General features: G+C 42.6%; 1 protein-coding gene and 1 non-coding gene across 15 annotated transcripts in view; both read right to left on the reverse strand.

The window, feature by feature from the left end:
* Positions 1–22,595, reverse strand: part of MATR3 (matrin 3) — a 50,418-nt gene extending 27,823 nt beyond the window's left edge. For 2 of the 14 annotated variants that reach the window (XM_070414879.1, XM_070414870.1), the window contains exon 1: positions 2,568–2,660. Coding sequence is in view for 2 of the 14 variants with exons in the window: in XM_070414876.1 (XP_070270977.1) it covers positions 2,337–2,384 (48 nt within the window). In the remaining 12 variants the exon portion in view is untranslated. Of the gene's footprint in view, positions 1–2,336; positions 2,400–2,567; positions 2,661–17,427; positions 17,612–18,932; positions 18,977–19,956; positions 20,040–21,313; positions 21,343–22,528 lie in introns of those variants that run through there. The other 12 variants (XM_070414874.1, XM_070414875.1, XM_070414868.1 and 9 more) reach the window with 12 other exon arrangements.
* Positions 19,256–19,456, reverse strand: LOC139011876 (small nucleolar RNA SNORA74). The gene has a single exon (XR_011471692.1). It is a non-coding gene; the product is annotated as a small nucleolar RNA SNORA74 (small nucleolar RNA).
* Positions 22,596–23,237: the final 642 nt, after the last annotated feature.

Consider the following 23,237-nt stretch of genomic DNA (forward strand, 5'->3'; position numbering starts at 1 on the left):
AGAGTATCTTACACAACAAACACTATTACTTTTTGTCACTTGTGAAAACTACACCTCAGACTAAGGAAGGCGTCTCACTTCTGGGAATTACCCTAAAAATTACATGAGGATCCTAAAAAACAAAATACCACAAAATTCTGGTCTTTTAAGCAGTTCTAACTAACATTTACAAAAAATGTTTTCTTTCACCCCTCATTACAAAAGTAAATATAATTTCTTCTGGATATTTCAGAAAAACATAAGGAAATGCAAATCACCCATAACACCTATCCAGAGCTAATATTCTGGAAATACTTCTATTTTTTGTTTCACACATTCCTTTAAACAACAACGAAATATTAAATTTGGCACCAGTAGAATTTTATTACATTTTCTTTCTTTCCAATTAAAACTATATTCCATTATCATTTCCACATCATTACTCTCTTAAACAGTTTTAAATAGCTGTACAGACTTCCATTTGATGGCCACACTATAATTAGCAGATCTCCAAATGTTCAATCTCTGGGATTTTTAATATGCTTAATAACTGCGATTAACATTCATGTACATAAATCTATTACCTCCCTTGGGCTTTAATCTATAAAATTAGCGATCAGAACATTTTATTTCTAAAATTATGTAATACATTTCCTTTGCATTCCTCAGTTGTTCAAATTTGTTTATCATAAACTGATTTGTAGTATTATTTAGCGTTTACACTTCGCTAAAAGCATTAGTAAAATTAGTGTTTTAATACTCCTTTAACATACGAAATTCAAATTAAGGGTGGTTAAATCCTACCGAATTAGTTCAAAATGTTAGGTAAAAGCAAAACCACTTACACATAGCTGATAAGGGAGATATGTAAAGATAATTAAGAGAAAAATTCCTCTCTGGGTAAAGTATACGCTAATGTTATAAATATATGTTAAATGCAAAGGAAATTTAAAAAAATTAATGCACTTCAACACAAACATCTTCTGGCTAAAGATCAATTTTCCAAATGTTACATAACCAGCTAGAAAAATCTTCATGTAGTACTTCAATTATGTTTAATTTCGGGTTTGAAAAAAACCGTTTTTAGTTATGTGGAAAGGCACACCATAGAGCTTTTTTGCATCAAAAATCTGCCTTCCCCGCCTTTTTGATGACTAAAACAATACTTATGTTGAAAAAATTATGTCAATAGACTGCATAGATGACTAACCATTGAGTTTTTAAAAGGAAATTTTATTCTGAACATTTAATCCTCATGTTATTTTTGCCGGAGAGTACAACTGTTTGAATTAACCTGGGAGAAAACCATGTCTATTTAAAAATATTAAACCAAGCTCTGTTCAACAAGCAAAACGCAGCATCAATACAAAATCTCATGACTACGACCTGGGAAATCAACGACTCCCACATTCCTTACTCCAGCGCGCTTGATAAAGACTAGAAATTTCGGAATCGCCGTAACCGTTCTAGAAATATTTAGCTGGAAAACTGTAACTCATCCAATAGGAATATTCCACAGAACAGTATAAACACCTAGAAAACATTCCTCCACGGTAAATGGGGAAAATCCCCGTAGAGCGAGCATCGCACAGCGCTAGCAGCAATGAAAAGAACAGCGATGCGACTACATCACGGTACTCCAAACCCTTTGTCTGGAAACCGGAAGGTCCCACACCACACGATCCTCTCCAGGGAACCTAGACTGATAATATTTTAATAAAAGGAAAAGGAATGTGAGGCGAGCCTCTAAACCAGAACAAATCTCCTGCCTCGCAGTGTACTGCCGATGGCTTTATCCACGACGCAAAGCAAAAAACAAGCGTTAACGTTTCATTTTTCGGCCATTTTTAAGCGCCTGGGGGTGGGGACGAATTGTTTCCGAGGTCCGGCTAAAATAGCGCGCGCATGTGTGTGGGCGGGGGACAGAGGAATCTCAGGGGGCGCTACGAAGTGATGGGCGAGGAGCAGAGCGAAGGCCGTGACACCAAGAAAGCGACGCTGCTCAAACCGCCAAGCCTTTCAATCTGCGAAATCCTCCATTTTAGTGCACACTTCCAGGCACAAGAGAAAAAAAAATAAAGCAAACATGTGGAATTGGCGCCATCCAAGGGCTTCCCTCGCTTAACTGTCCTCCCCAAACGGCAGGCCCCCTATGGACAGTCGGTCCCTCAGGCCTCTAGTGCTCCTCCCTTCTCAGCGCTGCAGCTCGCGTGTAACGGGCTCGTCGTCCCGCCCCCGCCCACAGAGAGCCCAAGGCGCGGGAAGCTCGGACGATTGGCTGTCCTCCGCGCCCCCCGACTCTCTCACCGCACCCCGGACCCATGGCTGGCTGCGTATGTCCTTCCGGGACCGCTCACCTCAGCCGCCCGAGGAGGCTGGCTGCGCCGCCACTGCGCTCCTAACATGGCGGCCGCCGTTGAGGCGGCTCACGTACGCAGCGCGGAGGGAGGTAGAGCGGGCGAGCGGGAGCGAGCAAGTAAGGCGCGCCGCCGGCTCCCCGCAGCCCCTGTCGCAGTCGCTGCCTCCTCCAGGCGGACGCAGAGAACCCCCGGCCACCCCACCCCGATTCTTACCCGCTTCACGCCTACCTTGAGGAAAGGGAGAGGGAAAAGGAGAGGTACCTCTCTCCTAGCGAGCGGGACGCGGAGGCTCCCACAATCCTCCGCAGCAACGGCGCTGGTAAGAGGTGGCAGCAGCAGCAGCCGCCAAAGAGCTCACTCTCGCGAGAGCTTGCCCCCACCCACCTCGGGCCTCCATTCGGCACGCGCCAGGATCCGCCCCCTCCCTGGTGCGCGCACTGCACTCCCGCGCTCAGCGGCAGAGGTGGTTCTCTAATCCAGGAGCCCGCCTGTGGCGGGAGGTAAGGAAGCAGCTACAGTTTACGGGTTCGAGTCCTATTTTCTCCCCCCCCCCCCAAAAAAAACCCCTTTTCCAAACTCCTAAATTGCATGGTGTAAAATTTAAATAGGGTATGTGTTAGAAGCGAGGCTTGGGAGTCCTAGGCTTAGATCCGATTTCTATCCTCTCAGGCAAATCTGATTATTTGCGGAGGAATGGTAGGAAGCACTAGGAAGGAGGAACCTATGTCATTCTGCTTGGTTTTTAATCTCAGGAATTCTGTGGAGGGCCATTGAGAGGTAAGACAGCAAACCCATCCCACCGAAAAGACCGCCACCGCCATTTGGTGAATTTGGCTAAATGTAAAACACTTTGTTCTCTGTTAGTACGTGTTAAAAACAAAACAAAAACACACCAAGGCGCAATAGGGGATAAGGAGGAGCGGGCATGTGTAATGCTTTCAACAATAAAGAATTATTTTTAAAAAAAGAAACATCAATGATTAAAAAAAAAAAGCGCACACAAAAAACCTGAGGCGGATTTTGATAAATTGCATAGATCAGGCTGGAGGAAATGGCCATTTATTTCCCTGGGGTTTTAAATGCAAATGAAGAGGGACAGGCGTCTTCTGAAGTAAATCAGCGAATATAAGTCCTGATTAATAGCACTCAAAATTTTTAAACCTTAAGTATGCCGAGTCAGATTCGCATCTTTGAAAAATTATCCTAGGTCCAATGTGAAGACTGTAGAGGGGCATAAATGGAGAAGACTAGAGACAAGTAGAAAACGAGATAATTTAGTAAAAAAGCAGCCAGTCCTGTTAATTTGATTGGATATGGAAGATGAGGGAGAGACATGTCATGGGTGAATGACAACTCTAGGGTTAGCAGTGCTATTAAGGGGCACTGGAAGATGATTCAGCTGGGGAAACAATAAGCACGTGGAAACTGGCATCAATTTTTAAAGTCAGGATTGGTATTTACAGTTCTTGGGCTGACGGAAATGGGTGTGTGTTTGTGGCAAATTCAACTTGATATAAATGAAGCAATGGGAGTTGGAGGACTTAGGATCAATCCTTGGAAAACTAATCACTGGGAGTTGAATGGCAAAGGAGAAAGAGTTGGGGTTGGGGTAGAGAGGAAGCAAAAAAAAAAAATTGGCAAAAGAGAGGAGGCACAGAAATTGTGCTGCCTTGACAACCAAAATACCTTTTATTTGATTTTAAAGAGAAAAAAACAAACACATCTATCCATTGCTCCACCCATTCATGCACCCATTGGTTGATTCCTGCAGGTGCCCTGACCAGAATCCACCTGCACACCAACAAACTGAACTACCTGTTCAAATTTCAAATGATGGACTAGGAAACAAAAGTATGGAGAAAATGACTTACTAACACTCTCAGGAGTGGGCGCCCATTGTACATGAACACAGCCCATTTATTTAGTCCCTCCTCCAGTTCCTCATTGGCCAAGTACTATTTGGTCACCTATTTCCTAATAAGTCTCCTACGTCTTGCTGTCTCCCATTGGGCTATTTAAAAAAAAAAAAATTGGCGGGGGCCTATTCTAGGGGAATCTTCCTAGGACAGATGCTATCAGTCACGTGCACAGCTCTCACACCCTCTTCCCAAAGCCCACATCTTGTTTGCTCTGGGGAAATTCAGTAACCACTTGGCCACATGCTGTTTCTTTTCTATGATGATGAATCATAGAGGCATGCGTCCTACACCGAGTATATGGGAAGCAGGAAGATTAAAACTACCCAAAGCAGGAAGATTGGCTATGTTTCTTGTTTCACTATGGGAAATTTTGAGCACAATTATGTTGATAGGAAGGGTATCTTAGGTACAGATTGGTTTAAAAAACAGAAGAGGGATAATTCATAATGGATGCTCATGTAAGAATGGGATTGGAAGGAGACATGCCTTTACTATAACAGGAAATATGATGAGGATAGTGCTGAGTTTTCACTAGGGAATTGTTAGGGTTTGGCTGGTGATATGGGCTGTGAAAAAATTTCTTAACTAAAATAAGAGATGCAGCTGTAACCGGTTTGGCGCAGTGGATAGAGCATCGGCCTGCGGACCGAAAGGTCCCAGGTTCGATTCCGGTCAAGGGCATGTACCTTGGTTGTGGACACATCCCCAGTAGGAGGTGTGCAGGAGGCAGCTGATCAATGTTTCTCTCTTAATGTTTCTTTCTCATCAATGTTTCTAACTCTCTATCTCTCTCCCTTCCTCTGTAAAAAAAAAAAAAAAATATATATATATATATATAAAATAAGAGATGCAGAGAGGAAGTTTATTTTACTTTCCAACGGAGGAAAAAGGCCAAGTATTACTAGTCATTACAGGACAGGAAAGATAGGGTGGCTTCTGTTTTTAAAGAGCAAGCAATTGAAGTTGCTAAGTGACAAGGGAGGCAGATTTGTGTTGAAATTGAGCAGATACCAGGTTGTCTTGAAAAGTTACTTTGTTTGCTTTTCATGAGACAGTCCAACAGATGTCCCAGGGAGACATAGTATCAATATTTCTCCCAAGCCTATAAAACATGCTGGAGCAAAAGTTATGAAGAGGTCAAAAGAGGCTTGTTTGAAGAGGAGGTGGGAAAGGGAAATTTATATTAACTAGAGACACCTTGGTGTGAATTATCCTTGAGTTGTGAAAACAGCAGGGAGGAGGGGGATGCAAGAATGTAGCCTTGCCCTAGCCCAGTGGTTGGCAAACTGCGGCTCTCGAGCCACATGCGGCACTTTGGCCCCTTGAGTGTGGCTCTTTCACAAAATACCGACTTCTGCACATGGGCCACGAAGCTTCAATCGCACTGTACGTGCACGCCCGCCCGTGGTATTTTGTGGAAGAGCCACACTCAAGGGGCCAAAGAGCTGCCTGTGGCTCGAGAGCCGCGGTTTGCCAAAGATGGCCCTAGCCGGTTTGGCTCAGTGGGTAAGAGCATTGTCCTATGGACTGAAGGATCCCAGGTTCAACTCTGGTCAAGGGCATGTACCTTGGTTGCAGGCACATCCCCAGTGGGGGGGTGTGCAAGAGGCAGCTGATCAATGTTTCTCATCCATGTTTCTAGCTCTCTGTCCCTTCTCCCTTCCTCTCTGTAAAAAAAATCAATAAAATATTTTTTTTTTTAAAAAGAGTGTACCCTTGAAAGTTGCTTATCTTTAAATATATATTTTTAATTGATTTCAGAGGGAGGGAAACATAGAACATCAATGAGAATCAGAGATTAGTTGCTTCCTGCACCCTGGGGATCAAGCCCACAACCTGGGTATATGCCCTGACTGGGAATCAAACTGTGACCTCCTGGTTCATAGGTCAATGCTCAACCACTGAGTAACGCTGGGCAAGTGTGGGAAACCGCCTATTGTCTTCACTAGCAGAGAGGTGTAGACAGAGAACCCTGAAGGCTGGTGACCTTTGAAGCCCTAGCAAAGGTCAGAGCTGTGCACCACCTCTGTTAATCCAGATAATGGTAGCTGAAGCAACCTCCCCACCTTTAGGCATGTAAATCCTTATTGATAAGAATAGTCTGTGTGTCACTGGAACCTCCCTGCCTAAGGGCTATACTATGGGTCAATCCCAAACCAAATAAAAGGTTGGTGCGGCCAGAGCACCAGTGGAAGTCTTTCCTCTTGAGTTGGACTTACCCGCCTGGTCCCCCAATATTTCCAAATTATCTCTTGTCTCTTCTTTTATTTGTGTGCCGCTCCTCTTCCAGATCCTGAACCCTGAACCACGCAGGACGTGGAGGGAAACATTTACAACAGGCAAGAATAGAGGAGCGGTTTGAATCAGAGGAACCAACAATCTTAGGGCTTAATTACCAGGTGCTTCTAAATTGTGGAAGGCCACAGCAAAGAAGAGAGGCCTTATTTTTTTTTCCTTACAAGAATTATAGTCAGGTGACTAAAATTTTCTGTGATTAAATTACCTGTTGAGAGGTCTAGAGTTGTACCTGGGGAAATTTTAAGTAACCCCTGTAGAGCAGAACTACAATCCCACATCTCCATGATTTCCTACAGGTTTTGAAAAGGCATTTCGAGCTCCTCTGAATAAACGATGTTTAAGCCCACACTACAAAGCTTTGGAATGAAATTTTTTTTTTTTAAATATATTTTTATTGATTTTTCACAGAGAGGAAGGGAGAGAGATAGAGAGTTAGAAACATCGATGCGAGAGAAACATCGATCAGCTGCCTCTTGCACATCCCCCACCGGGGATGTGCCCGCAACCCAGGTACATGCCCTTGACCGGAATCGAACCTGGGACCTCTCAGTCCGCAGGCTGACGCTCTATCCACTGAGCCAAACCGGTTTCGGCGAGCTTTGGAATGAAATTTTGGGGCTCCTAATTCTCCAGAGAATTTTGGGTCTTCCACTCAAAACCAGATGCTTTTTACTGAAAATCTGATTCCAATTTATCTTGGTTAAGACTTCCCTTTATGTTGTCCACAGTTATTTGATGGCACAAGCTCTGCTCCTCCAGAGACAGAAACATGCATTTACTCATGCTTTTGTGTAAGGTTGTAATGCCATCTGGTGATTCAAAGAAGAAAAGTCAAACTTTTTCAGTTGAGTAATTATTTATTGAGGATCTGCTTAGTGCAGTGGTTCTCAACCTTCTGGCCCTTTAAATACACTTCCTCATGTTGCGACCCAACTATAAAATTATTTTCATTGCTACTTCATAACTGTAATGTTGCTACTGTTACGACGACTGCCAAAGGGGTCGCGACCCACAGGTTAAGAACCGCTGGCTTAGTGGCTCATTAACAAATATACCTTGGAAGCCAAATATAAGATTTCTCATGTTTGTGTTACTAGAGATTGGATGTGCTGTGCATCAAGGATGGTAATGATGGTACAAAGCAAGAATGCCTACTGAGACTTTGAAAGGACTAAACGAAAAGTTTGGTAAAGCTATTCTAGCTAATAAAAGTGATATGCAAATTAACCCTCACTCCATCACAAAGATGGTGGCGGCCACATAACTGGAGCAGCAGGAGGCTCGGGTTGCCCCCGACAATGGAGGAAGCCAAGCTTCCCTCTTGCCCTGCTGGCCCTGAGCTCAGCTCAAGGCTACAAAGTTTCAATTATAGAAGATAAATAAACCCCAGATACCTGCTTCTAACCTGCATGGCCTCTGCTCAAGGAAGCACTGGGAACATGTGTTTCCAGGAAGCTTCTAGTCCAGCCGTGGGCAAACTACAGCCCGCGGGCCGGATCCGGCCCGTTTGAAATGAATAAAACTAAAAAAAAAAAAAAAAGACCGTACCCTTTTATGTAATGATGTTTACTTTGAATTTATATTAGTTCACACAAACACTCCATCCATGCTTTTGTTCCAGCCCTCCGGTCCAATTTAAGAACCCATTGTGGCCCTCGAGTCAAAAAGTTTGCCCACCCCTGTTCTAGTTGGACGAAGGCTACAAAGTTTCAATTATACAAGTTAAATAAATCCCAGATACCTGCTTCAAGCTTTTGGGCGTGGCTAGCCTGAAAACAGCCCTCAGCCCCTCACCCAGGCTGGCCAGGCACCCCAGTAGGGACTTCCACCCTGAAGGGGGTGTGGCCAGCCTGAAAACAGCCCTCAGCCCCTCACCCAGGCTGGCCAGGCACTCCAGTGGGGACTCCGACCCTGATCCAGGACACCCTTCAAGGCAAACCATCCAGCCCCCACCCATGCACCAGGCCTCTATCCTATATAATAAAAGGGTAATATGCAAATTGGCCCTAACAGCAGAACGACTGGGAATGACTGGTCACTATGACACACACTGACCACCAGGGGGCAGATCCTCAATGCAGGAGATGCCCCCTGGTGGTCAGTGCACTCCCACAAACCAGGCTGATGGCTGCCAGCATAGCGGTGGTGGGGTGGTGGCAGGAGCCTCTCCCGCCTCCTCAGCAGTGCTAAGGATGTCCGACTGCAGCTTAGGCCTGCTCCCCACTGGCAAGGGACATCCCCCGAGGGCTCCTGGGCTGCCAGAGGGATGGCTGACTGCCAGCTTAGGCCCATTCCCCCCAGGGAGCAGGCCTGAGCCAGCAGGTGGACATCCCCCAAGGGATCCCAGACTGCGAGAGGGCACAGGCCTGGCTGAGGGACCCCTCCCCCCAAGTGCACAAATTTTTGTGCACTGGGCCTCTAGTTTTATATAAGCCTTTACATTTTTAAAAATTGATTTTAGAGAGAGGAAGAAACATTGATGTGGTTCCACTTATTTATGCATTCATTTGGTTGATTCTTGGACGTGCCCTGACCAGAGGTTTAACTGCAACTTTGACATATCTGGAAGACGCTCTAATCAACTCAGCTGCCTGGCAAGGGTCTATTATCTGAGCCTTTAACATAATAATCATTTCAAGATCAAGTGTAAATAGCAGAATAGAGTATGGATTCAAGTTCATAATGAAGACTGGCTGCAGTTTTGAGCACAGGAGGCATTGAGGACATATATTTTGACAACACACAATCAGTAGCTGAGAATGCATTGTGAATTATAATTTTGAGGGTTAAGTGCCATTATTCCGGTTTTACATAAGAGATTAAGGTCATGAAGCTAAATAGTGACAAAGCCCAGATTTGAACCCAGTTCTACGTATATAAATCTAAACCCAGCTTTTGAGCATATGTACTGCCTTCAGCAGAGCTGTGGTCTCGGAATCATCTGAAAGTCCACCATCTAATTATTTTAAATCAGATTTAATACCCTGGAACCAGGTCACTTCTATACTTTGGGTTATTTAAAAACAGAAAACTCTTAACCAGTGGTTCTTTTAGCAGTGGCATGGTGGTGGTGAAGGAGCTCAAAAAGAAATTTTTGAATAGGTAATACATATAATTCAAAGAACACAAGTAAAGTTTTTCCCAATCTCTATATCCCTTTATTAAGGCAGCCTCTATCAACCATTTCTTGTGTACTCTAAGGATTTTCTATAAAAACAAACACTTTGATGTGTGTGCACATAACATGAATTAAAAATAGACACAAGCCGGGCTGGGGTGGCTTAGTGCTGGAGCATTAATCTATGAACCAGGAGGTTCCATTTACCATTCAGAGCAGATGCCTGAGTTGTGGGCTCAAACCCGTGTGGGGCGTGTAGGACGCAGCCAATTTGATGACATCATTGTTTCTCTCTCCCTTCCTCCCTGAAATCAATAAAAATATATTTAAGAGAAAATGGCCACAAATTCCACTCTTCTCATGGAATAATAGAATCAATTTTCCCTTTCCCTGAATCTGTAAGATCCCCATAACTGGCTTTGACCAACAGATCACAGAAGTGACAACCCATTTGGAACCCAGTTGCCATGTCATGAGAATCTCAACCAATATGAAAAGGCCCCACATCAAAAGAACCAAGGCACTTCAGTATACAGCTCCAGCTGAACTTCCAGGTGCCAGCCAAGGCCAACTGCCAAGCAAACTGAAACCTCCAGATGGCTGTATCCCTACCCAAGCCCATGTGGAACACAACCACCCAATAAACCCACATGATTTTTTTAAAAAAAAATATTTTATTGATTTTTTACAGAGAGGAAGGGAGAGGGAGTTAGAAACTTCTTGGGGATGTGCCCGAAACCAAGGTACATGCCCTTGACCAGAATCGAACCTGGGACCTTTCAGTCCACAGGCCAAAGCTCTATCCACTGAGCCAAACCGGTTAGGGCAAACCCACATGATTTAAAAAATACCTATTTTTATTGACTTTTAGAGACAAAGGAGAGGGAGAAACATCGATTGTCTTCCTCTAGCACACACACTCCTGCACCTTTCTGTGCATGGGACAAGCCCAAACAAGCCACACCAGCCAAGGCTCAGCTCATAGAATACTTGTTTGTACTAGCACATTTTAAGGTGGTTCTGTTGCAGTGATACACTAAACAAAACTTAAAGGTCATACATTGTTCTTGCTTTACTTCTTTGGTTATATTTCAGTAAGGCTTCCGAGTATTCCATTATATGGATGGTCACAAAATTTAACCAATATCCTTTCAATTGACAATTTAGGTATTTTCTAATTTTCTGCTATTCAAAGCATTAACAGAAAAAAATTAATGTACTTATTACTCAAAACATGTAAAACTATGTGTGGTTCAAAATAAACCCTGTTTTCTGGAGCTATTGCATTGTTCATAGCCATAAGCTGCATTCCCTTTTGCAATTTTACTATCTAAATATAGCTAGTGGTTAGCTAGAACATTTTTGCCATTGCAAATTTTTATTATATAGTGCTGTTCTAGAGCAGGGAGCAGGCAAAATTTCTGAAGAGGAACAAATGAAATTTTAGGCTTGTGGGCCATATGGTCTGTCAGAAAAAGCAGCCACAGATAATTGGTCAATAAATGAGTGATTGTGTTAACATTAAAATTGGAATATATAATTTTTACGTCACAAAATATTTTGATTACACTGGAATTGCTTAGAGTTTTAAGTTTAAAAACTAGATTGCCCTCATTGATTATGCCAATTTACTCAACAAATGAGTGCCTGTTGCCCCATTCCTTTGATAACCGCTATCCAGAGCTGTCTGAAAAATCTGATTGCTTTAACTGAGGTTAATCATCCTCCAACTGTTTATTTTGTCCATTTATCTATTGGGTTGTTGAGCTTTCAGTTTATAGAAACTGGATTAAAGAATAATTAATCTTTGGCAAACACCTACCCGCAAACCTATTCTTGTATGGTGCTTTTCCACACACAATCTTTAAAATCTAGTCACATCTGTCCCTTTTATGTATTCATTCTGCTTTTCTTAGAAGGCAAGCTAATACACAATTGTAAGAAAAAAAACTGCTTATTTTTCTTACAACTTGTTTCAGGATCTATTCTGGACTTCTCTGTTCCATTCATTGATATTCATGTGTCAGTACCACCTCACTTTATTCTTGCAGTTTTCACATGGGGTAGGGCTACTTTTCCTTTGACTCATTTCCACAATATTATTTTGGAATAATGCTTGTTAGAATCAACTTGACTAGTTCCAAAAATACTCGTTACTTTTATTCAGTTTTTAAATATCTTAGTTTTCTCTAGGAGAATTATGCTGAGACTTCTTGGACATGGTATAGCTTACCATTTAAGATCTCATTTATAGGAATCTTGACTCTTAGCAACTTTAGCAAACACCATGTTAGCATTATAGGGAGATCATGTAATTTTTGAGATTAATTGCAAATATCCTCAATGTATTCTTAAATCTAGAAATGGCTTGTGTTATATTACATAATGGTTTGTTTGTAATGTGTACCTATTAAAGTTTTTTATCCCTTTATCTGGCAGGTATATATGTGAAACTAAAAAGGGAACCCAACTTCACTCATATCCTCTTAAATACTAATAAAAGTTCTTAAGGAACAGGAAGTGATAAGCCCTACCATAGGTAAGAATAGGGATGGGGATGTGTGACCCATTCAGACTCCCCAGAGGGACATTTTTAAAAACCTGAGACTCATGGGTATGTGGCTCATGGATGGTATGTATGAGAAAAAGAATAAAGTAGATGGGGACTCCTTTTAAAGGCTAAAGGGTATGTCTGTGTAAGTTCTGTGTATGTTAAGAGCAAAAGGAATTGTCCTCAAAGCTGCAGCAAGAGTGGCTAAGATGCTAATGGCCTGAAAAAAAGTATTTGGCATCTGTAATAGGTGTAAAGACACTAGAGGACAGACATTTCAGTAGACACTGAAAGATGCTAGTCTGAATGAGTTGATGACAACAAAGACAAGTAGATATTTATGAGAGTTAGTTGTAAAGACTTGGGAGCACTATACATGAAAGCCCTAAACTAACTGCCATCTTTGGGGAGAATCACTGAACACCACATTAGTTCCTGGATCCACTAACTGTGTTACTTTGTGGGGCTGTTGAGAAGATTAAGAGATGTGCAGAATGAGTTTATTAGCAGTTCTGGAACAGTCAATGTACAGCAAATGTTGTCAACATGCTATGTTGCCACATATCCTGAAGAATATTTACATTAAAAATCCTAAAATGACAAAACCATAGTTTCAAAGATTATTCATTTTTATAGAGCCCCAGAGTGAACATGTTAAAATTATCCATTTAAATCTGGTTCTAAGTTTTATCTTGGCATCTCCTATAGTTATAACTTATACACAAAGATGTTTCACAAATTTTCTTAACTATGAAGACATTTGCAGGTTATCCCCCCCCCAAAAAACACACAAAAGCCCACATATTTTAGTTAATGGATGTATCAAATTTGAACAAATCCTCTGCAAACCCATTATTTTCATTAAGTACTTTTTGAAGCTAAATTTAGTTTCAAATATTTGTACACTATATTCTATCTTTTAATGTCCACTAGCAAATGATTTGGAAATCTGACACCTTTGTTTTCATGATTTTTGTTTCAAAAAACTTTTAAAGAAAACTAGCAATCTCATTACTTTTACTTGGGTATTATTGAAAAACAGGATATTCTTATGGCCTTACTCTAGGGTACATTATAACACATAAATATTAATATTACCAGCTGAGGCTCTTTAGTTAGCTGTCAGTAGAACTGAGGCTGCTTAGTTACATGGGAGTGAGATAAACCAAGACTAAAAGAAACCAGTGTGACCAGAAGGAAATCTGAAGGTGGTAGATGAGGTGAGAAACTTATGGGCTAGATCTGACAGGCCATGTTAAGGTAAGTAGGGACAGTGTCTGGTTGATCACTTATCCCCACTATCTAGCATAGGATTCAGTTGATAAAAGCCACAAAAGGGTTAAGAGTTAAATGACCAATCTTCTGACAAGATGATTAATTATTATAGGTTATTGTCTCTTCCTCAATCGCCCTCATGTAGCTATTATACAAAGATGAGGGGGTTTAGGGATCTGAGAAATTTAATATGAAGAGTCCCGTGAAGAAACAGATTATGATTGGGTGGTACAGGGGCAAGAAATGGAAGCCCAGTGTAGAAAAGTATAGAATGCCATGTGAGTAGTAGTATAAGCTGGGACAGAACTTTTCTATTCTGTCCTTTCCTTCTTCTGTTCATTGCCTCCCGTCCAACCCATCACTGCCTGGGACGGCCAGCATATTACAACATTTGTTAATCCCTTTGAGCTCTTCTCTAGAGAATCACAACTGAAGACAAAAAGTTCTATCTGCCACACTGGTAAAGCCATGATTCTAACTCAAGAAGCTCTGTTTCTTGAGGGCATCTCCATTCTCCTTTAACTCATTAGGATACTAAGGCCTGGGCTTGGCTCCTCCCTTTGACCAGCAGCTGATAAAAAAATTCCCATCCTCTACTGTGAGCTCGTAGGGTAAAAACTATCAGTCACTTGGGGTCAACAGCATCTACTATAAAAGGCAATATGCTCACTGTTCCAGATGAAAGAGAATAATCAAAGACAATGGGACAAAATGCACTGAATAGTAAAAAATAAAATGATATAGAATATAGGAAGCAATGAACTATGGATCCTGGTATACATATATATTAGTAAACAAATATATTTCATAGTTCTACCATGAGCACCCAGATCTTAGTTCCTTAATACTATTAAATAATAAAGGAACTAGGGCCCATTAAATAAATGGTTCACTCTGGGATTGAGATAGGAACTATATAAGATGAGCCTGGAGCATTTTATAGTGCCATAAAATGAGAAGTCCTTAAAAAAATAACAATAACCCCACAATGATGGGGCATATTGATGGGACACAGGAGTGAACTGAAAGAGCTCCCAATGGTCAAAGCTGGAACAACTGAAGAAAAAAAAATATTATTGGATTATTTCCCCAAGTATACAGTAAATATCTATAAGTCCATAGCGATATAAATAAGTTGAATAAATGGAGGAGAAAAAGACCAGTTTATTTCTGAAAAATTCCAAGGAGAGCAAAACTTCCCTCTCCTTAAGTATAGGCTGCACATGGTGACTTTCATGGCAGAGTGCAGTACTGGATAGAGAGGAGGAATTTTACAATGGACAAAACTGGCAAATAAGACCCAAGCCAGGTGATCAAGGCTAAGATCAACAGTAATAAATCACCCCATGGCCAGTGTGGCTTGGTTGGTGAAGTGTCGTCCAATGCACCAAGAGGTCTCCGATTCAATTCCTAGTCAGGGCACATGCCTGAGTTGCAGGCTCAAGGCAGCCCATTGAGCTTCTCTCTCTTTCTCTCTCTCTCAAAAATCAATAGAAACATACTAAAATAATTTTTCTAAATAGTAATAAATCATGCTGATATTATGTATTCTTGATTATGTGACGAGAATGGCACTTTACCTCTGTGGTCTTCCTCAAAATCACTTAACCCCAACCTAATAATGAGAAAACCTCAATCCTAACTGAAGGACTTTCTATAAAATACCTGACTCAAAACTCAGGGTCATCAAAAAACAAGGAAAGTCTAAGAAGCTGTCACAGCAAAGAGGTACCTACAGAGACATGATGACTAATTGTATCTTCAATGGGATCCTGGAACAGAAAAAGGACATTAGATGAAAACTAAGGAAATCAGAATAAAGTATGGACTTTAGTTAATACTGTATCCATTAGTCCATTGTGACAAATGTACTATACTATTGTAAAACAGTAAACATTAGGGGAAACTGGATGAGGGGTAGATGGGAATTCTTCATACTATTGTCACAACTTTTCTGCAAGGTCCATTTTACCACCTCCTCCTCAGGTAATAAAGCAGTATAGAACATTCTCACACCCCAAAGGCCCTTTACTAGAGAATTGGGAGGGGCAAAGTAAGAGGGGCCCCTTTAAACCAGGCCTTAAGATATTCAATGGACAAATATATGACCCACCAAGTTGGTTCATTAAAATAGCAATAAAGAGAAAGATATTTTTAAGCAGACAGTCTAAGTATTATAACTGATTAAGTCAGTGAAATTGTTTCCCAAGAGAATATTGACAGGCCCATTAACTGGAAGCTATTTTTAAAGCCCCAATTAAGCAGCAAGATTAATAGGAGTCACTGTCACTTTTTAAAGTTCTTAATTAATTGCTCTTATAAGGTTTTCTCCTTTGTGTAAATGCCCAGGCATTGAGCCTCCTTTTAGTGTCCCTTTGGAGCCTGTAGAATGTATTCCTCTGAAATTTTGTTTTCCTGATTAAAATTTGAGGCGCAATCAGAAATGTCAATGCAAAAGTCCATTGACAGTTCTTTCAACCCTGAAAGGAAAATAAATTATTGACAAGCCGCAGGATAGCATTCAATGCTTGGGGCCTCCTAGTCATCCTGCTTTAGTTTTTCCTTTTAATCTATATATGTAAAAGCCTAAGCCTTTCGATTGTCCAACTGGTAGCCATGACATGCACTGACCACCAGGGGGCAGATGCTCAATGCAGGAGCTGTCAAGCTGCGGTATGTAACCTGAGAACCATGCTCTCCCAATCTGGGACCCCCTCAGGAGATGTCAGAGAGCCAGTTTCAGCCTGATCCCCGCAGGCCAGGCCGAGGGACCCACCAATGCACAAATCCGTACACCAGGCCTCTAGTATGATATATTAAACTTGAAACTTGAGCAAGGCAACAAAGAGGGGCACTTGTTTTTACTAACTGCTACCTATGGCAGGAGGTGGCAGCTTGAATACTTACAGACCAGTAAACCTGCCAGTCCAATTTCAGTTTCCACTGCAGCATGGGAAAAAAGATGATAGGGAAAGAGAAGGAATGAATAAAAAGCTACTTTGAAATGTTTTACTTCATCTTAGGCTCACCAGGAAATAAAGAAAATCAAGTCAACAAGGAGTAATGGGTGACAAACTTCACTTATCAAGCAGGAAATACCATAAAATTATCTTAATGTGCATGATTAAGTCATTGAAACCTCTTAGGTATTAAATACAAGCACAAGAACCAAGTAAATTATCCCTTTTCAAGAACCAACACAGGGGCCTCTTTTTGCACCTGGGTAGCGTTACCATGGTCAGGACAATCTGGATGCTCAGAGGAATTGAGATCCCATATTTTAAACCCTGGCTATTCATGATATATATTTCTCCTTTCCATAGAAGCCATTTCTTTCTTTTTTTTGGTTGATCTTCACTAGAGGACATTTTCCCCCATTAATTTCAGAGAGCGTGTAAGGGAGGGGGAACGGAAGAGAGGACAAAGAGAAACATTGATGTGAGAGAGCCACATCAATTGGTTGCCTCCCCTGAGCCCCAACCGGGGCAGGGAATCTGCAATCCAGGTATGTGCCCTTGACCGGAATCAAACCCGAGACCCTTCTTAACCAAGAACCATGCCGGCCAGGGATCTTTTTTTAAAAAATATATTTTATTGATTTTTCACAAAGAGGAAGGGAGAGGGATAGAGAGTTAGAAACATCAATGAGAGATAAGAATCGATCAGCTGCCTCCTGCACACCCCCCACTGGGGATGTGCCTGCAACCAACGTACATGCCCCTGACAGGAATCAAACCTGGGACCCTTCAGTCCGCAGGCCTACGCTCCATCCAGTGAGCCAAACCAGCTAGGGTGGGATCTTCTTTTTTAAATCCTCACCTGAGGACATGCTTAGAGATTGGGGGGTGAGGGTGGGGGTGGAGGAGAGGACTATTAATCGGTTGCTTTCCTTATGTGCCTTCTCCCCGCCACAACCCAGTTATGTACCTGATCAGGAATTGAGCCAGCAAACTTTCGGTCCATGGCATGATGCTCCAACTAAGCCACTCCGGCCAGGCGAAGCCATTTCTATTTCACTATGAAGGACTGAGGCTGTGATCAGGCGCTGCTGGAATTCAAGACTGTGTTCTTAGGACTATTGAAGTCACCTTAGTCCTCTAAAAGATGAAGGCTGTATGGTAAAGGTTTGCTATAACGCAAAAGTATTAACAATATGGAATTTTTCATACATTGGTATTAACCCTGACCCTGTCAAGTCTCAAGGCCTGAATTTCATTCTCTAGAACAGGGGTTAGTAAACTGTAACTTGCAGGCCAATTCTAGCCTACCATCTGTTTAAATGTTTTTATTGGTTTTTAGAGAGGGAGAGAAATATCCACCAGTTGCTTCCCATATGTACCCTGACAGGGGGATCAAATCAGCAACCTGGGTATATGCCCTGACCAGGAATCGAACCAATGACCAATTGAGCCACACTGGTCAGGGCCTGCCATCTGTTTTTGAAAGACCCTGAGCTTAAAATGGCTGGGGGCAAATTTTTTGTCGCAACACTACAATTGTTACGAAATTCTCATGTCAGCGCCCGTAAAGTTTTATTGGAACATAGTAATGCTCACTTATTACTATGTTGTCTATGGCTGCTTTTACACAACTGCAGAGGTGAGTAGTTACAACAGAGATTATGTAGTGTGCAAGCCTAAAATATTATCCTGCCCTTTACAGGAAGTTTGCCAACCCTCCTCTAGAACATTGCATAATAAAACTTTTTGCATTGGTGGAATTATTCTGAACTGTTCACTGGTAGTCACTAGATACTGACATGGAAAAACTGAATTTACTTAATCTTTTGTCAATTTAAATAGCCATATGTATTGCATAGCAGAACTCTAGAAAATGAGTTTAGTTTTCTACCTGAAAAGAAAACCTCACTTCTATGTTTTTCCTCTGCTCTCACACTACCACCATTGTCAACACTTCTGACACCAGCTTGGTTTTCCCAAACCAAGCAAATCTGGGTCACCAGCTGGGTTTCCTACCATTTAACTCAGTTCTGACACTATCTACACCTAGAAACCATCAGATATCACAGGTTAAGGGCACATTCCCCAAGACTGTGCCGTACCCCTCCCACCTCCAAATTATAAGTCCAGTTATTATAGTGCTTCTGACTAATAGGTGTTTCTGGTGACCATCCCCCATTAGAAGAATTTCCTATCACCTGGGAAATTCCATGGGCTTTAGGAGCTCTGGTCAGGAACCAACATTTTAAAAAGCTGAATATTAAACACAAGATGCTCTTAGTGCTCTTATCACTTAGGAAATTACAAGTGTTTTAAGAGCTCTGGGGCAGGAACCAGGGGCAGAGACCAATATATATACATATACATACACAAACACACACACACACACATATATATATAAATATAATTTCATACCACCCATCTGAGCTGAAGCAAGTTAATTAGGACCTACACGACAAAAGGATTACATACACATTTGAGGTTCCGATGGAGACAGGTTTCTCTGGTGAAGGCACCTAGAATTCAGAGAAAAGGAATGACAGGCTGTCCTCAACAGGGGTCCTTTTCTAACAGAAAAAAATTGTTTGGCCCCACTGGCGTGTCTCAGTGGTTGAGCAGCGAGCTATGAACCAAGAGGTCAGGGTTCAATTCCTGGTCAGGGCACACGCCTGGGTTGCGGGCTCGATCCCCAGTATGGGGCATGCAGGAGGCAGCCCATTAATGATTCTGTCTCATCATTGATGTTTCTATCTCTCCCTTCCTCTCTGAAATCAGTAAAAATATATTTTTAAAAAATTGTTCGCACCCAGACTAGGACTAACTCCACAGGAGGAGTTATTCCACTCTCAGAGGTGCAAAACACTGCCCAAAGGTACTCGGCCACAACACCAAAACAGTGCTTGGAGCCAGACCTCATTAAAGGCAGCGCTTGCTCTTCCAACAGTGTAACACCATCCAAGGCATCGCACTAGCCTGGATAGCTGACAACCGCTGGATAATTCCTGAAACAGCTTTTTTATTTGTTTCAGATACCCTGGCACCCCAGGCAGAAGACATGGATACAAGTATCCCCATGAATTAAATGTTGACTACAAAACAGAGGCCTGGAAGCACTGACTGAAGACCATGCTGCCAAATCCTTTAAATGAATAGGAAACAAGAATCCCTTTGCCATGCCTTCAGTCATTTTATCCAACATTCAGAGAGTTTCTGCCATGTGCCAGGCACTGAGCTTGGGTTCTTGCAGTGAACAAGGTAAGATACAGTATCCTTTCCCTTATGGAATGTACAATCTCCCTATAAATTCCTCAGATGGAATGATACAGATAATCTCAAAGATGCTACATGCCTTCAGACCACAACTATCAAAATCCTACTGAGGCTGAATTTGTTGGGGACACATATAGGTGCCTTTGCCTCCCAATGTTTTCTGATGGACACCGACTAACAAAAGGCCTGACACATAGGCAATATTGGGACGAATAGGGACGTTTACCTGAAATTCCATACACAGACTGTCCACCTGCCACTAATTTCCTCTATTCAGGAGGGCCAAGGATGCCCAACTTTCAAGTCATCCTAAAAAGAAAAAAATTCCACTGTTCAACATCCCAGATTAAAACAGCAGCTCTTAAGGCTACACTTCTGTAGATGTAAATAGAATGCCACCTGCTATTTATAATTTACTATATTTTTTTATATTCACAGGAATTATTTTACTTCCCATTATTTGCCTTTTTCTTGCCCATGTTACCATTAAAACTAACCATTCCTCAAACCCTCTAAATATCACTAGTTTTAAGACCCCATATATAAAAGGCATATTCACATCGAACATCTGAAGTATTCAAAAAAAAAAAAAAAAAGCATTCAGCTAAGGGAATCCTCTTAAGGGGAAGCCAATTGATAGAACAAAACTAGCTTTGATAAATAACTCCCCCATCTCCCCAACATTCTCACCAGTTCCTCTTATGGAAACTAGGAAGTCACTTTTCACAGAAGCAGCAACTAAGTCAGCTCTAATGGATAATCCCCTGCATCACCCTGAGTGAAAAGTGTTTGCCTAGAAGGGAGAATGATCTCCTCAGAAAATTAGCATTCCAAAACAAAATCATTACCAAGGGGGCTCAAGATTTACTATTCCAAAAAGGCACCAACTCTGTTCACCCCTGAAATAAGAAACCACAAATATCTGGTCAGCCTAAACCAGTAATTATTAAGGTTGTAGCTAGGCCAAGTGTCTAGAGCCCCTTAATCAATTGCTATTTTTATATTTTATTAATGAAGTAGAGAAGAATGCCCATAATTTTAAAGCAAATTCACATAAACATTTTCCTATAAGGCATTCTCATACAAAGTACAGCTATGAAATCCCTCCACAAAGGGATCATCCTGACTAGCTCTGTATGGTGGGGGAGTGGGAGCCATGACATTTTATTTCAGAGTAATTAGCAAAAATCCCATGTACTTCCTGCCTGTATAAGGCCCCCTGAGTACTTGGTAGCCTGACTTTTTCTCTCTACTTATACATCCCTTCATGGCTTGATTACTTTTTCTGTTTCCAATGTGTGATTCAAGTGACCTCATACTACCAAACCTGTTGCACCAGAACCACTTAGAAAGGTCTGGATTTTTAGGTTTCTCCCTGCAAAGTCATGCTCTTACAGATTGGATAAGCACATATGCTGGCATCTTGGTATAGTTAACAACCGAGTTGGCATGAACCAGGCCCAGAATGCCAACCAGCTATGGGCTGCTGTTCTTCCAGCAGTGTAACACTTGCCTAGGTATAAGCCAACCTAGGCAGCTGCCTACAGCTGGGGCCAAAGGTAGGTGAATGGAGTTGTACTCACCTGACGCTGCATCTGTCCAAAGTCCACAACTGCAATCAAAGCACTCCAGGTTAGTCAGCCAATAGTTAGTGAACACTTGTGTGGGGTTCAAGACCCCAGGCCCCCAAGCCCCGTAACTATGTGAGGCCTGAGCTACAGAAACAATAACAGGCAATAGAACAATTTTCCCTTGGTTAACGTTATTTTCACATGTTATTGTTACTTACGTCCCTCAGCAGTTCAACAGGATCAAATCAATGGTCTGGTCAATAAGTATCAGGAAGCTTAACAGCCAATAAACAGCTGGCAAGTAACTTAAAAGTCTCTACCTCAGTCTCCTGATTTGTAAAATAGGAATGTTATTAATAGTACTCTGTATGCAAGGTGGATGGGAGACTTAAATGGAATATAAATTATGCTCATAGAATACTATTTGGTATAGAACAGGCACTCAATAAACACTTGCTGTTATCAGGAGTTACATTACAGTCAAGGAGATGATGGATACGAGTAGAAGGGAAAAGTTACCCTGGGAGGGGAAATTGGAAGGCTAGCTAAAACTAAGTTGAGGAGGGCCTTGGTTGTTGGGTTTCTTTAAGAACTATAAAAGCAGTACTTCAGAAAAGTAATTGGTCTCAGTACTGGATGTGAAAGGAACTTGAGACAGATTGACATTCCTGCCAAAGATCCTCGACTATTGGTTGAAAACAACCAAGATGTTTGCAAGAATGCTAATAAACATTCCCACCCAACTCACCCTTATAATTTACCTTCATTTCAGGTTAGTGTATCTAAGACCATACCTTTTCCCAGCCATCTCTAATTTCATTCCTAACCGCCTCTAAATGATTTAGAGCAAAAAGTAACTACAGGGGGCTTACTGTCTAGGTCAAAAAACTAATCCCTTTCAGGGCCTTGGGTTGAAGGAACTGCCGGAACTCCACCGGCCACGTGTTCCTCACCACCTTACCCAAGCCCCTGGCCCTCGTGCCAGGGGAGCTAGGCTCTCCACGACCAGCTCTATGTGACTCTCCAGGGACAAGAGGGATGGTAGGAAACAAGGGGCGACCCGAGGGCTACGAACTCCCAGAGTCTTTTCAAGATGCCCTCCAAATCCGGGGTCAGGAGGAAACGAACCCCAGTTTCGCCCGGTGCCTTGAAAGAAGCCTCCCCACCGCTGCCTCTTGTCCCGGCAGGTAAACCTCCAAGGCCTCCCCCGACTTGGTCCTTACTCACCGCGTGCCCGGAGCTCGGAGCTCGGAGCTCGGCCGGGACACTCCAGCCCCCGCAGGGGCCGCGGAGGAAAGGGAAGCCGGGAGCCGAGGAGAGCCCCGCCCCGGGGAGGTTCCGGGGCGGGGCCCCAGTGGGCGAGGCCTGAAGTCCCGCCCAGGAAAGACCGAATTGGAAAAATGCGAATGCCGAGGCATAGATGAGCATACTCCTTATTGGACTTAGACCCCAGAAGAGAAAGGGTAGGAATTCTAACAAGGGCTGCTTTTATTTGACTCTCATCCCCTTTGTTACTTATGGGTTGAAGGGGCGCTGGGTTTGGAGTTGCCAAGGAGAAAACCTGGTGTGTCCTGGTGCAGCCGTGTGTCCTGCCTACCCACGCTGAGCGCCCCCGGGACGCCGGTTCTTACACGTATGGCGCCTTTCCTTTCCTGCAGGCTCAACCTACGCTTTTCCCATCTCCCACGCAGATCCTCTTTCTGCCGTTCTCCAGCAGCGCTCTCACTCGGCTAATGGCTCGCCCACCCACAAAGGTCACCTTGGTTTTCAGAATCTCTCCAGGAGGTTTTCGGGTAGATTATGCTTGTTACTCACTCCTACAGCCTAACCCTGCGGGACTACATCCTGGTGCCTGCAGTGGGATCCTTAGCCGAGCTGCAGCAGCTAAAGAGCACTGGCTTTCCCTGCCAGACTTGCACCGTGGCACACTCAGCCA

This window comes from Myotis yumanensis, unplaced genomic scaffold (assembly GCF_028538775.1).
Source record: "Myotis yumanensis isolate MYYU_CA2020_CCGP unplaced genomic scaffold, mMyoYum1.0.hap1 SCAF_5, whole genome shotgun sequence".
Lineage (NCBI taxonomy): Eukaryota > Metazoa > Chordata > Mammalia > Chiroptera > Vespertilionidae > Myotis > Myotis yumanensis.